General features: G+C 47.3%; 1 protein-coding gene across 1 annotated transcript in view; it reads left to right on the forward strand.

Moving 5' to 3' along the window:
• Positions 1–2,095: 2,095 nt before the first annotated feature.
• Positions 2,096–12,831, forward strand: part of SGSM2 (small G protein signaling modulator 2) — a gene marked incomplete at its 5' end in the record, with an annotated part of 40,400 nt that continues 29,664 nt past the window's right edge. Inside the window, one exon of the mRNA XM_010081178.1 lies at positions 2,096–2,171. Within this exon, the coding sequence (XP_010079480.1) occupies positions 2,096–2,171 (76 nt within the window). The remainder of the gene's footprint in view (positions 2,172–12,831) is intronic.

The raw sequence follows: 12,831 nt of genomic DNA on the forward strand, positions 1-12,831 counted from the left end.
ATGTGTAATGTGCTTTGAAAATTTAACACTACCAGGATTCACGCTGAGGCTGCTTATAAGTTCACGTTTCAAACATTTATCTCTCTCTGCAGGAAAATCTGTTGTGACAAGCAGGCTCATAAAACAGGCTTTTCTCTGGCCATTTCCTTGTACCTACTGAAATGGAGGGTTTGCCGTTCCTGGGTTTAAACGCAGCGCTCTTTCTAGCTGTGAAACAAACAGGATAACAATCGCCTTAGCAGTTTCACCCTGGAAAATCTCAGAGCGCTTCAGAAACACAATTTGCTCATCTTACAGCTAAAATACAGCCGCTCCTAGAGCAGCAATACTGTACTTATGTAACAGTTTGTGTTTACACCACCCAGCTTTGCGAGCGTAACAGAGTCGGTGCAGCAGGAGCGATCGGTAACTGAGATGAACGGTAATTACACAAGCTAAAGAAGGCGTGGATACTGGACATAAGGTTTTCTCCTTTGAGGAAAAAAATGCTGTGGGTTTGAACTGTGGTTCTGGTTATCCCAGTATTTTATGAGCACTGTTCTTTGCCTCCCATGCTGCATCGTCCCTGTGCTGCTCCGGGGTCCCATCGTGATGCGTGGTTGGGGAAAGCGCTGTTGCCTCTGTGTTGGAGTTTGAAAGGTCGTTCCTAGCCCTGAAGGTTGCAGATATGTTGAGATGTGCTGGGTCAGTCCTGGCCAGGAATCCAGCATTGTGACAGTTCAGTAAAATTGTGGTGAGACAAGTCCTGACTGCCTGTGCTCACTGGAGTGGACCAGCACTCAGCAGAGGGTGGGAGAGGCGACTCCTGTCTCTCCATCCCTTGCAACAAACAGCAGTTCAGTAGGCTTAATAAATATTTTTACCTATGCAGGTGGATGGGTGAGTGCAGGGGGGCAGGCTGTTGATGGCTCTTTAATGAGATTAATTTGCATGTTGGTCAGGTCCGCTGGTATCTGCAAGTGGGTGTCTGTGTAGGCTTGTGCTCAGAAAGCTTCATTGACAAGTGCCTCCCAGAACAGAGAGACGCAACAGCATCATTCCCTGCAAAGAGAGCTGCACACAATTGCAAAAAAAAAAAAAAAAAAAAAAAAAAAAAAAAGAGATTTTTTCCGTTGTATGCATTTTCCGTTTGATCAGAAACATTTGATTTAGCTCCTTGCCTGGAGCATCCTTGAGTTACGTGGCGGTGAGGAGTGACGTGGGATGGAAGAACGCTGCATTCCAGCTTCTGAATCTTCCCATCGACTGGCTGTGCCCTGAAAGCGTTCTCTAGTATCATTCCCTCATTCTCCAGAAGATCTGCAGAGGTTGCTCTGGGTCTGGTGGCAGCTGGGAACAGACGCTGGTAGCTTGCCGGGTCGGTACTGCTCAGCTCTGGAGGTCCTGGGTTAACAATCTGCCGATGGGCTGAGCAGATGGTGCTGCTGGATAAGAGAGGGCTGGTTATTGCGTCTGAAACCTTCTTCTGATTTTTTATACACTTTAAATCTTTTGTTCCTGGGGCTGCAAACCAGGATCTAAATGGCATACTGAGCTAATAAAGGGTATTGGGGGTATGCCTGGGAAATGTGTGGCAGCGGGGAATGGCCTCGGAGCTCGTACTCCTCCCAAACGACTCTTCTTCCTCCCCATCGTCAGGAACTGGATTCCAGTTCCTGTTCTCCGGGGAGCCCAGGCTGAAATCGCAGCCTGCAGTCCTGGGTGTCTGAATTCATGTCTGTGAACTTGAGAGAAGCCAAAAATGATTGTGGATTTGTATCTGGAAAAGCAAGCGCTCCGTGGCTAGGAAGGCGTGAGTGTCTGACCAGGGAGCTGGCTGTGGCAGAGAGGTTCTGTTCTGTCTGCTGTCGGGCTGAGGGAGCCCTTGGGGGAGGAATAAGCTAGCAGGTGAATGGAGGGCAACTGCTGCCTCAGCTTTGTCCTTCCTGCCCCTTCTCAAACGCTTTTGTCCTTCCTTCCCTGCAAAGAGTAACTTGTGTGGGTTGTTAGTCCTTTGGTGATGGAGAGAGGGCAAGCAGAGGTTGGAACTGAAACTCCCAAGTGCTGTGCTGGTTTGTGCTGGGACCTTACCATCGCTTCTCTTTCTTTGTTTTAGGTAAAGCAGATCATGGAGGAAGCTGTCACCCGGAAATTTGTACACGAAGACAGCAGTCACATCATCGCCCTATGCGGTAAATGACACACCAAAGAGCTAACACTACATCATCTGACCTTTCCTATAGAAATGCGTTTTCTCTGCTGGTAAATGTGGGGCTTTAAATCCTGGAGTCCAGGCCCATGTCACCTTTCCTTTGTATTTGCTGCATCTGTGTGTACATTACAAATAAGAAGGGAACTCTTATTAAAGTGGCATTATCCAAAACAAGTACCAAGCCAAAACAGCAAGGTGATTTACTAGGAAACACTAGTATGTTAAAAAAATAGATATTTGGAGGGAAGATAGAACCCAGAGAATAACTGCCAAAGAATTAAGTTTTCACAGTCATGGGTTAAGATCTGGCAGCCACCTTCTAGCTGAAAGTGATCTCAATGTAATTGAAGAATAAGGTGTCTCACTTGGAGTATAGGTGACAGAGCCTAACCCAAAAAGTCATTGAAAGAGCTGTTGCCTTTTTTACAAGAAGAGAAACAATGGAAATCTCAGTGACTTTTCCAGCTGGCATCACGCCACTGGCTAATGGGCATGTTTCAGATGTTCACAACCTTCCTCTGCTCTCCCCTGTGTGCTGGCTGCTCTGTTACACGAACGGCACATTGGAGAGATTGAGGGCTAGGCTTGGGCATTGTGGGCATTCTTGTATATTTTCTAATATAATCAGTATTTTGGAAGTTGCATTACCAAGAATTAGCAAGAAAATAAAATTTCTTTGCAGGTAGCATCATGTATAGCAAGGGCAGCTGGTGTTTCAGAGCCCTGTGAACAGATCAAAGTCTGAATAAATTCTGAAGTTTGGTGGTGGTATGCCTGGTTCCTGCAGGCTTAAACTGGTGTGTGTGTTGTGGCAATGGAGTGAAGCCAACCCCGTGGGTGGGTGGGTGGATAAAGGATGGTCTGATGCTGGACTCTCAGCCGGGATCAGCTCCTCAGAGGTCACAGCAAGTACTCCTTCGGAGACTTGGCCGCTTCATCCAGTGCCTGAGAAGGAACTGTGGGATGCTGGTCCAACAGTTCTGTAATCTAGCCCGTGATTTACTGGGGCCAATAAAAAATTAACACTATTCATCAGACTTTGGTGTGTGGAGAAACATCCCAGCACGATCCTGCTGAGCACAAAGCCATGTGCCGTTGTAAATGTGCGGGCTGGCCGGGGAATTCTTGGCTGCTTTCTTTTCATGGTTCAGATTGAAGACTTAACTGGGAGCGATGCTGAGAGTGATTGGAGAACAGCCATCGTCTGAACACTTCTGGATTGCACAGCATGGAGGTTTGCAGCCAAACACACCCAGTTACATGTTGATGACCGTGGAGGGGTTAAGAAGAGTGGAAGTTAGATTTGGCTGGACTGTTCCTGAAAGCAAAATTCAGAGAAGAGTAACCTTTTCCTATCGCAGCATTTAAATTCAAGCTTGCTCTGCTGTGTGGGGTTATTATGCATGCAAAGCTAATCTCATACTAGCCTGCTTGCTGTTTCCAAGTTATCTTTTACTTACAGCTTAGGAGAATTTATTCATCCCTACATATTCAGAGCAGGAGTGCAAGATTTGGCAATGTTCTCTGGCTAATGTTTTATTGCTATTAATATAGACTGTAGCCGTTTCCTCCATTTAGATTGTGGTTATGTTAAGTATTCCCCTTTTATCTACTGTATATTTGTACCATACAGGGGAAGGAGGAAAAGTGACTGAGGAAAACGGTCCTGACACGGGAGCAGGTGAAGGAACCCTGAGCCCCTGTCGTTGCCGCCAGCTGCCTGTTTGATCTGGAGAGCTGCTAGCGTTGTGCCTCTGTTCTGTCCTTGAAATTATGTTCTGTACGATGTGCTGCAGTGTTGATGTAAGGGGTAGTGGGGCGGCAGCTATTTCTGTTAGAATCTGCCTGGCCAAAATTAGCAATACTGAAAAAATCTTCTTAATGTTTCTCCCTTCCTCCCTCTGTGATTCCATTTGGTTTTGTTTCCTGAATTCTGGAGGGTCTGAAGAACTAATAACTCTCCATGAGCTGCTTTTTTTATTGCCCAGCAATCCTACCTGTCCTAAGGAGGGATTCCAACCTGCACCTGCTTTAAATGTAGGACGTAATTAAGGCAGAAGCAGGTGAAGCCTCCGTTCAGCTGGTTGAAGGGAGGAGCCGTTTCCAGCAGATCTGGCTAACAGCTCCTGGCTGGGGCTCTCCTCTGTGTGCAGCTCTCTTCTTTCCCCGCTACATTTCATGTGCCTCTTCAAGAGGTTTTTCCCTTCTATTTAAAATTAGATTGGCTCAGTACATGAGTCACCTTCAGTGCATCTTTGTTATAAATATAGAATTCTTGTGAATCACTTTACTCTCCTGCAAGGCTGAGTTTAGCGAGAGCCTCTGAAGTGGTGGTTGATTTCCAGGGCCTGTCTGCATCCCTAACTGCAGATTCCTAGCTCTCCTGGGTCCTGAAGGGCTGGAGGTGCCGGTTAAGTAGCGTGTGCCGCTTTCCCCCCACCCTTAGGTGCTGCTCTGTTACAGTACAGGGGGTTCACAAGGACAAGGAGCTCAGAGGTTGAGATGGCAGAGTCACTGCTCAGCCCCGTGCTGGGCTAGACCTCCTCTGAACAGAGCTTGGGTGCATCGTCTGCTCAGCAGGAGGAAGTTTTTCGGGTAAGATTACGGCAGAGCTGAGCCGGAATGGGTTCCCTCCTGGTCTGCCTAGCCCTTGAAGCGCGTCTCCGTGGTCCGGGATTCAGTCAGAGGCCCTTGGACAGGAGAGCAGCTCGTGTCGTAAAAAGTTTGCTACCTGGAGCAGTTTGTCTGGGGTTTGGCTCTATGGGGATACGCTGGCATCCCATGGGTAGAAGGGCCCCTTCCCCGCCCCAAGGTCACCCTCAAGAGACCCCATAAAGCATGTACTGGGATAGGAGACGGTCTCAGCGCTACCTGTCGGACCCGCTGAGCGGCGAGGATGAAGCGGGGAGCTCACCTTCGCCCACTCCTGAAGGAAATGCCGTTCTCCGGACCCGCAGTGGCTCCATCCCACCCTGGCTGGCCCCTGGAGGAATAATGCCTCTGGGCGGGTCGGTTCTGGTCATCCAGAGGGTGGTTGTAACCGTGACTCTGCTGTGAGATCTGAGAGAAGGAACACAGTGCTGACATCTTCCTCCTTGCCATGCAGATGTTTTTGTTCCCAACCCAGTTTGTAACCTAGTTATGTTCCCGTTACTCTTTCCTCCTGTCTGATCTGTGAAAGATCGCTGTGACTCAGAGCCGTGGACTGCCTGCGGTGTGGCTAATGTGTGTCATGTTGGGACAAAAATTCCAAATTTCTTTGGGCTGCAGGTCGCTGTTGAGTGAACCTCACCGGCATGGCGTTGTCCATCCAAGTGTAAGGAAGTGGTGCAAGCTCTGAGGATATTGGTGACATCTTCAGTGGGCAGGCGTTTCTGTTAGAAGCTGGATGTGGATGTTTTCAGCCTGGGTTATCTGGTGCCGTTGCCGTAGTAACGGTAGCTGACATCGCGTGACGCAGGGACCGTGCTGTGCTCGCTCAGCCCAGTGCCATCTCTGCGCCGGGAGAGCGCTGCTGCGCTCCTCCCGCATCCTGCCCTTCATCAGCCACCCTGACGCTCTCGTGCCTGGCCGTGCTTCCAGCTTTTATACCTCTGAGGGAAAGGGGGAAGAAGGAGGAAACTTCTCTTGGTCTGCCAGCCATCAGCAAGCGGGGTTTTCCAGTCCAGTGCATTACAGTGTTTGTTCAAAAACCACCTGTGGCTTTGCTAAGCCTTTTTCTGCCTGCTTGCCCATCTTTAGGTCTGTCAGTGACATCTGCTATAAGCAAAGAATTAAAAACCTGTTTAAATCAGCTTTGTGCATCAAACATAACGGAACATGCCTTACTCATGGACGGGTCCAAGGCAGGGTTACCCAGACGTTGTTCTTTCTGTCTTCGAGGGTGCGTAGCTCATGTCATGATCTCACAGGAGTGGTTTTCTCTAGGTGGTCTCTTTTGTGTGTCCGGTTAAGATCTTTCATTAACTCACTTTTTGATATTTCTTTTCTTTTCCCTCTTTCATCCCCCCCCCAAAAAAAAAAGAAAAAATGGTACAGAAGGTTTCACAGAAGCTAGAAATGTACGGGGTTAGGCTATCTTCACTCTGGATGTACAAAGCCAATTCAAACTGTGCTTAATAGCACTCTTTATCTTGTCCAAAAAAACCCCTTCAGACACTTTCAACCTCATTTTTGAAGCCAGCATGTTGGTATTTTTCAAAGAGCTGTCTCATTTGCAGGGGATGCATTTAATGCAAGCGCAATGAGCTCTCTTGCCCTGTCTGGTCAGCAAGGTCGCCCTCGGCACCGGGGCAGCCGAGGACGCTTTACAGAGCTGGTGCCATCAGCGGGGCACAGGCAGGGGCTTCTGCCCGGTCTGCAAGTCCGTGTGCCTCTGGCAACATCAGAAAGAGAAACTTTGGGAGTGTTTCGCAGATTTATCTTCCTTCTCTGCAGTTCATGCCAGTTACTGCATCTGTGGCGGAATGGGTGCCTGGACTCATTGCAACAGCACGCGTCACCGGGACATTTAACGTGCTCCATCTTTTGCTTGTTTGCTCTGTGTGCAGAGCTGTAATAACTGCCCCGATGGCACAGACTGCACGCTCCGTTGGCGTGCGTTCTTCCTTGGAGGGGGAAAAAGCACAGGGAGCGTGTGGGGAGCTTCTCCTGGAGCAGACGCTGAAGGTGAGGCGCGTGCACAGCACGTGCTTGGTGAGTGGGGTGTGTTGGACACTGCTCCTGTAATGGCAGTAATTAAATGTAGAGGGTATTTTGAATGTCTTGGCTTTAAATTACTTTGAGAAAGGTAATTGTAAAAGATAAAATTGATAACTACTCTGAAAACAAACTTTGTCCGGACAGTATCTCCCTCAGTGAAGTTAAGTGTGTTGTTCGGAGTGGTGTAATTATTACTTCAGTGTTGCAAGGATGCTGACAAAAACTGGGATTGTACAAAATATTCAACATTCCCTCCATGTTTGTTTTAAAGGAAATGTGAACTTTGAATTGACTCGTAATTAAATTAGTGTTCGTAGGAGTTGACTGTGCTGGGCCTTGTTTGTCATTTAAAGGTATTTTTATGTTGTATGGAATGAGTCTTGGTAGTTTGTTCTCTCTGAAAAAATATTTTGAGTGCATTAAATGAAACGATACTGAATCCTCATGCTGTAAAATAATTGCCATAGTCTTCAGGTGGATTATTGAGAGCTGGGATGTACCAGAATCAAAACGTGTGTTGTTCAGAGGTAAACCCAGCCTGCCTGCTTGTCAGCGTGAATGTACCGACGGCGTTTTGGGGGAAGGTTGGCAGTAAGCATGAGTAAAAACGGTAACTTGGGCACTGCCAAACGGCAGAACTTGGCTTTTCAATGAGATTTTTATTCAAATTAGGGAGGGGATGAGCTTTTTTTGGCCTAAATAATAAACCTGCTGGCAGTAATTAAACTCATTGATTGAGATGTAGAAAATCCCGTTGTGGCTGCCATGAGAAGGCCAGTTGTGATTTTGATCTGTAGGATGGTATTTAACGTCGTGCTTGAGGCTTCTTTTCAACCTGTGTTGAGGATTGCCGGTTCCCGTTGCACGGGTTCCTCGGGGTGTGAATGGAGAGGAGACAGTCAGGGGTTCCCGTCACCGTCCCTGGGAACTGTGGGTTTGCACGGGAGCTGTGCTGGAGATGGCTGGGCTGTTGCAGGGGCATCGCCGTGTCTGTTCCTTCCCTCCCACATCAGTGGGTTTTCCTTGGAGCCCCTCACGCTGGGGGAGAGGCACCAGCTGCAGTTGCGTTCCTCGTAGCCGTGCAGCCTGCCAGCGTTCCCATCGGGTACTCACCTCCTCTGGGGACTTGATGCCAGAGAGATGAGGTTGGGTGGTGGCTTTCATGAAACCATAGAATGGTTGGAAGGGACCTTATGGATCGTCTAGTTTTGAGGATGTGAGACTGGAAGATCTGTCACTTTTATTTCCGAGACTTTTTAAAAAGAGCGTGGAGTTTTCAAATCTCATTTGGAATTTCTGACCCGGTGCGGTACCTTTGAGCTGTTTATGTCCCATTTGTCTTGTTGGAGGTATCCCGTGTTGTGTGCTCTTGCTTTCAAGCTCCTCAAGTGTCTGCATACATCAGGGCCGGACCAGCGATCACTGTTCTCGGAAGCGAATGGGAGAAGAACTGGTGTGCACAAGGGCTTTTGAAGCGGCTGTGCCTGAGGCTTTAACTCCGCACTGGAGAGGAGACCTGGTGTGGAGGTCCGGTGTCTGTCCGTGGCGGCTTCCTCTCACAAAGCCCGGGGGCAGCGAGGCTGGATAATCATTAGTGTAAGGCTCTGCTGCCTGGAAAATAACTAGAGGGAGGTGTTGGTTGGCATAGCTCTGTGTCGGTCGGTATCTGTTCACGGTGAAGGGACTGGCAATTCTGAGAAACAGAGTGGGGTCTGTAATTTTGATTTACTCTTAACAGTTCCCAGCTGTAATGAGGCGTTGTCACAGCTTCCTAAAGCAGATGAGTACTCTGGTCTGTTGTGGAGGTTGTAGACAATAGGAAAGCAGTCGTGGGGCTTGGATTTTCTGGAGCTACGTGCTTAGTCTGAGAGCAGTTAAGAGCTTAAGTTTCAGGGTCTGTAAATGTTTGTAGGAATACAATCAAATAGCTTCAGCTGCAGTCATGGACATGTCTCTGGCAGTGGCTAACCAGGCAGCTTTGAACGTGAAGGTGGCTGGAGACTGCTCAGGACCAGGCATCTGGGGTGCTTCGGGCACGGGCAGCGTGTCTGAGCTGCAGGAGCGCCTGGTGGTGCTGGGTAGGAATCCCAGCTGCTAACATAGATAAGGGTTAACTACAAAAATGTGGTTAGTTGTGTTTTCTTCGTTGGCCTTATGTTGACTTGTTATCCCATTTTTCACAAAGTTAATTGTGTTTGAAAGAAAAGATCTAATTAGGAACCAATGACTGCATGATGCTGGAGCTTGTGTTCTGGTTTTCCTCGGTCGAGACCTGAAATCCAGGCAATTATCAGAGTCACCAAACGTCACCATTGCCAGCCCCAAGCAATGAAAAATCATGAGTCAGAAATCTTTTCCTTCGTGGCCCTAAATTACAAGACTGGATTAAAGTTCATGACAGGAAAATAAAATCAACTGAGGAATAGAAATGTATTTCTTAAATGCATTTCTTATCCAGTGGCATGCTTCAAGGTGGTAAAGCTTTCAAAAGAGTATCAAATGTCCACTCATAGAAATTTAGCTTATGTAGAAGTAGATTTAAATAACCACTGTCCAGCCAGACAATTTATTGTTTTAATTCTTTTGGCTTTCTACCCTTGGCATTGATATTTTTAAAAATGTAGTTAACCTGCAGGTTAATGCAGGTCTCATGCACAAAGTACAAGTCTCCTTACTACTCCTGTTTGGAAAACAAATGTGACGTTTTCAGTGATGAATAATGCTTATAAACTGGTTTACAGAGACCCTACGTTGCTTCATAAGCCCATTAGCCCAAAGAGAGTACCAGGGATGGAACATAACTGGGGGGAAGCAAATATTTTTTTCACACAAATTTCAAATTTTGATTATGCTCCAAAGATGACTGCTTTAAAGTAATGAGTGGTGTGCTGTAGAGGAGAGGAAAAAAAGAGAGTGAATATTAGCTCTGATGTGAAATCAAACAGTTTTTGAACTGCACATGTTTTAGTTTGAGAAGTGAAATATAATCTCATGCTTTTTAGAGCACTCTGCTGAACATTTTACTTTAATCCTGGGCCACTGAATTGGATTATATTCCATTATTTAGAGAAAACTCAGTAATTTTGATTTACCCTTAATAGTGTTTAATGGAAACACTTCAATTTTCTGAAGGTTATTGAGATCCTTGAAGCTTAATGGCCAAGATTTTAGAGAGCAGCAGTCACCAGCTTCCAGCCCTGATGGTTCCCAGCCAGAGCTATCTTTATTTAGAACTGAGAACTGTCCATTTAGATTTTATTTTTTTTTTTCCCAAGGACTTATTGCAGATATGATATCTGTGTCCTATCTTTGTGACAGAGCAAAACACAAGTAGCTTGAGTCCAGGTGAACGTAACCATGAAACCACACAGCCCTAGGTGTTCAGTTCAGTTCCCAGTAACCGACTGGGTTCTTGGCTGGTCTGCGGGTACCGCTGGGTGCCTCCTCTCCCCAGTGTGCGTTTCCCAGTGACATAGCATGCTAGAACTTGGTAATAATGTTGGCTTCAAACTGGGCAGATGTGTGATTAGCCAGGTAAAGCAACAGCAGCTGGAGATTGTGAGCTTCTGATTGCTTCTTTATCATCCTCCTCTTTTAATTTGTTCTTATTTTCTTCAATCTCATGAATTCAATTCCCTGTGCAGTTTCCATGAAAACAAGGTATTTAGCTGCAGTATTTCTTCCTAAGGAAAATCTCATCTGCTAAATAAACCCCATCAATAACCCTTCCACAGGCCTTCTCCTCTCTGTTACCACCCTTCCAGCCCCATCCCCGGAACTCTCTAATTTCACACTCCATTAAGTCATGTTGATATTTTCATAAAGGCAAAAAAGGAGAAAACTGAACTTGTTCACCTGACCCTGCAAGAAGCAGCCTTGTTGGTGTCGTGAAACAGTGACATTTTCCAAAGCTTGCTGGGGACCGTGATTATTTGGACTGTAAATCAATAACATATCTGCACTTAATTGAATTCAGCGGTGGATGCTGCAGGGGATGCTCCTCAAAACCGGCTGGAGTTAATGACTTTTGAGATGGCTGCTGTCAGCTGAGCCGTACGAGGGAATCACTTGGGCTGTGTTGATTTATTCCAGGTGCAGTGTTGCTCTTCCAATCTATGTGTAATGATACCTGTGTTTTTCTGTAGTCAGTTTTGTATGTATTTATTATGTTAAGTACAGGGACAGTAGGCAGGCTCAGGATCACGTTGCGTTGAGCTCAGAAGGTGTACAGTAGTTATTTACCCTGTGCCTGTGTACATACAAATAAAAGCATGTGCCCATGTGTACAAACTACCTGTTTGTACCCAAAACTACCTGTTGATGTCTTTCTGAGGTTATCAGTTCCTCTGGAACCAGCTAAACTTCATCTCTTTTTTATGTCTTTTTAGAGTGTCAGACTCCAAAAAGGGAAAAATGGGTCACTTTTGTTAGAATAGGTGAATAACTTCATTTTCCTGTCTCAAGGGTTCTTCTAACTATACCCCTGAAAATGTTTTATCTTTTTAGGCAGCAATCTAGGGTCTGCACCGTGCACTCTGCAGCTCCAGGAGGATTACCTGGTCATGGGTTTCTCAAAAATAAAGAAAAGTGGGTTTGCAGAAACCTGATTTATCTTAACTCTCCAGCTCTCTTCCCTCAGAATAGTTCTATGTGGAGATTATTCTTCCCACCCCCAGCTCTACGGTGTAGTGTTGGTGCTGTCGCTGTTGCTGCTGGTTGGGGTTATCCATGTGTCTCTGAGTGTGGCCATAATCCATGATCTGTATTGATTTCACCCGATGGAAAATGTGTGCTGGGATGCTGTGGAAGTGCGGAAGGGGAGTGTTTGTGCACACCACAGCCTTTGTGTGTTCAGTTAAAACTTCTTGTCATTTCTGACACTGTCCAGCAGAAGAACGGGATGGGGGTATATCATATTCGGGGTAAAGGAGTGAGTTCAGTTTGTTTTCACCTGTTCCCACAAGCCTGCAAGATGAATGCTGAGAGCCTGCCGTGGAGAATCTATTTAAATCCAAGAGCTGGCCAAGAAACAACACTGATTCCCCGCAGGTTACCCCCGTGCAAGGAGCACAAGCAGCCTCACTGCACAGCAGCGGGTTTGCGGAGCCCTCCCGCCCCGAAAAGGAGAGACTTTCCTGGGGAGACGGGGGGTTTCAGGAAGAGGAGTTCATAAATGCTGGTTTCTTTCACTGTGAAAAGTGTGCTTTTACCGTTTAATCCAATGCTTAGAAATCTAATTTTTGTGGCTGGTGTAAACCAGAAGAGAAAGAGAAAGAGAAAAGGTGCAAAGGAGGCGTCCTCAAACACCTTGTGCTCTGTGAGGCCGTTTGAGCCCTGCTGTCAGGGTACTTACACGTCTTTTAAACCATTCTGCAGGTTGAGGTGCTTCTCCGGCAAGTTTGTTCAGGATGTGCTGAAGTTTCCTTTTTGACTGAGCTCGGCTGCGTGCTGTGGGCAGGAGAGCTGGTGGTGGGTGATGTTGGTGGGGTGCAACGAGATCAGTGCCTGCCTTTGGACGCGCTGGACAGAAAGCCCTCCTTGGTTCCAGCAGGCAGCTGACCCCTCACTGACGTGCTGGCTGCGTTGGAGGGGTGCCTTCCTGCCGTCCCGCGCCGCAGAGGTGACATCTGCGCCGTCCCCTGGGCTGGGGTAGGAGAGCATCTGTGCTGCGAGATGTGCTGCCCTCCTCCAGCGTTTCCGAGTGTGTCTGAAAGCTGACTCCGATGAGGTCAGATGTGGATGTGAAGTCAATCAGCCGTTCTGGAATAATTCCTGTGTGTAAAGGAGCCTGGGGAGAAAAGCTGGAGACAGCCAGAGCCGTGAGCCTCAGCCTGTGGGTGTAGCAGAGGAGAACGAAGCGACTCGAGGGTCACACGGGCTGGGACTAGAACCTGAACCCAGATCTGAGGGAGCCGGATGGGGTGCATTAACCTCTCATC

Source organism: Pterocles gutturalis, unplaced genomic scaffold, assembly GCF_000699245.1.
Source record: "Pterocles gutturalis isolate BGI_N339 unplaced genomic scaffold, ASM69924v1 scaffold10319, whole genome shotgun sequence".
Taxonomy (NCBI): Eukaryota; Metazoa; Chordata; class Aves; order Pterocliformes; family Pteroclidae; genus Pterocles; species Pterocles gutturalis.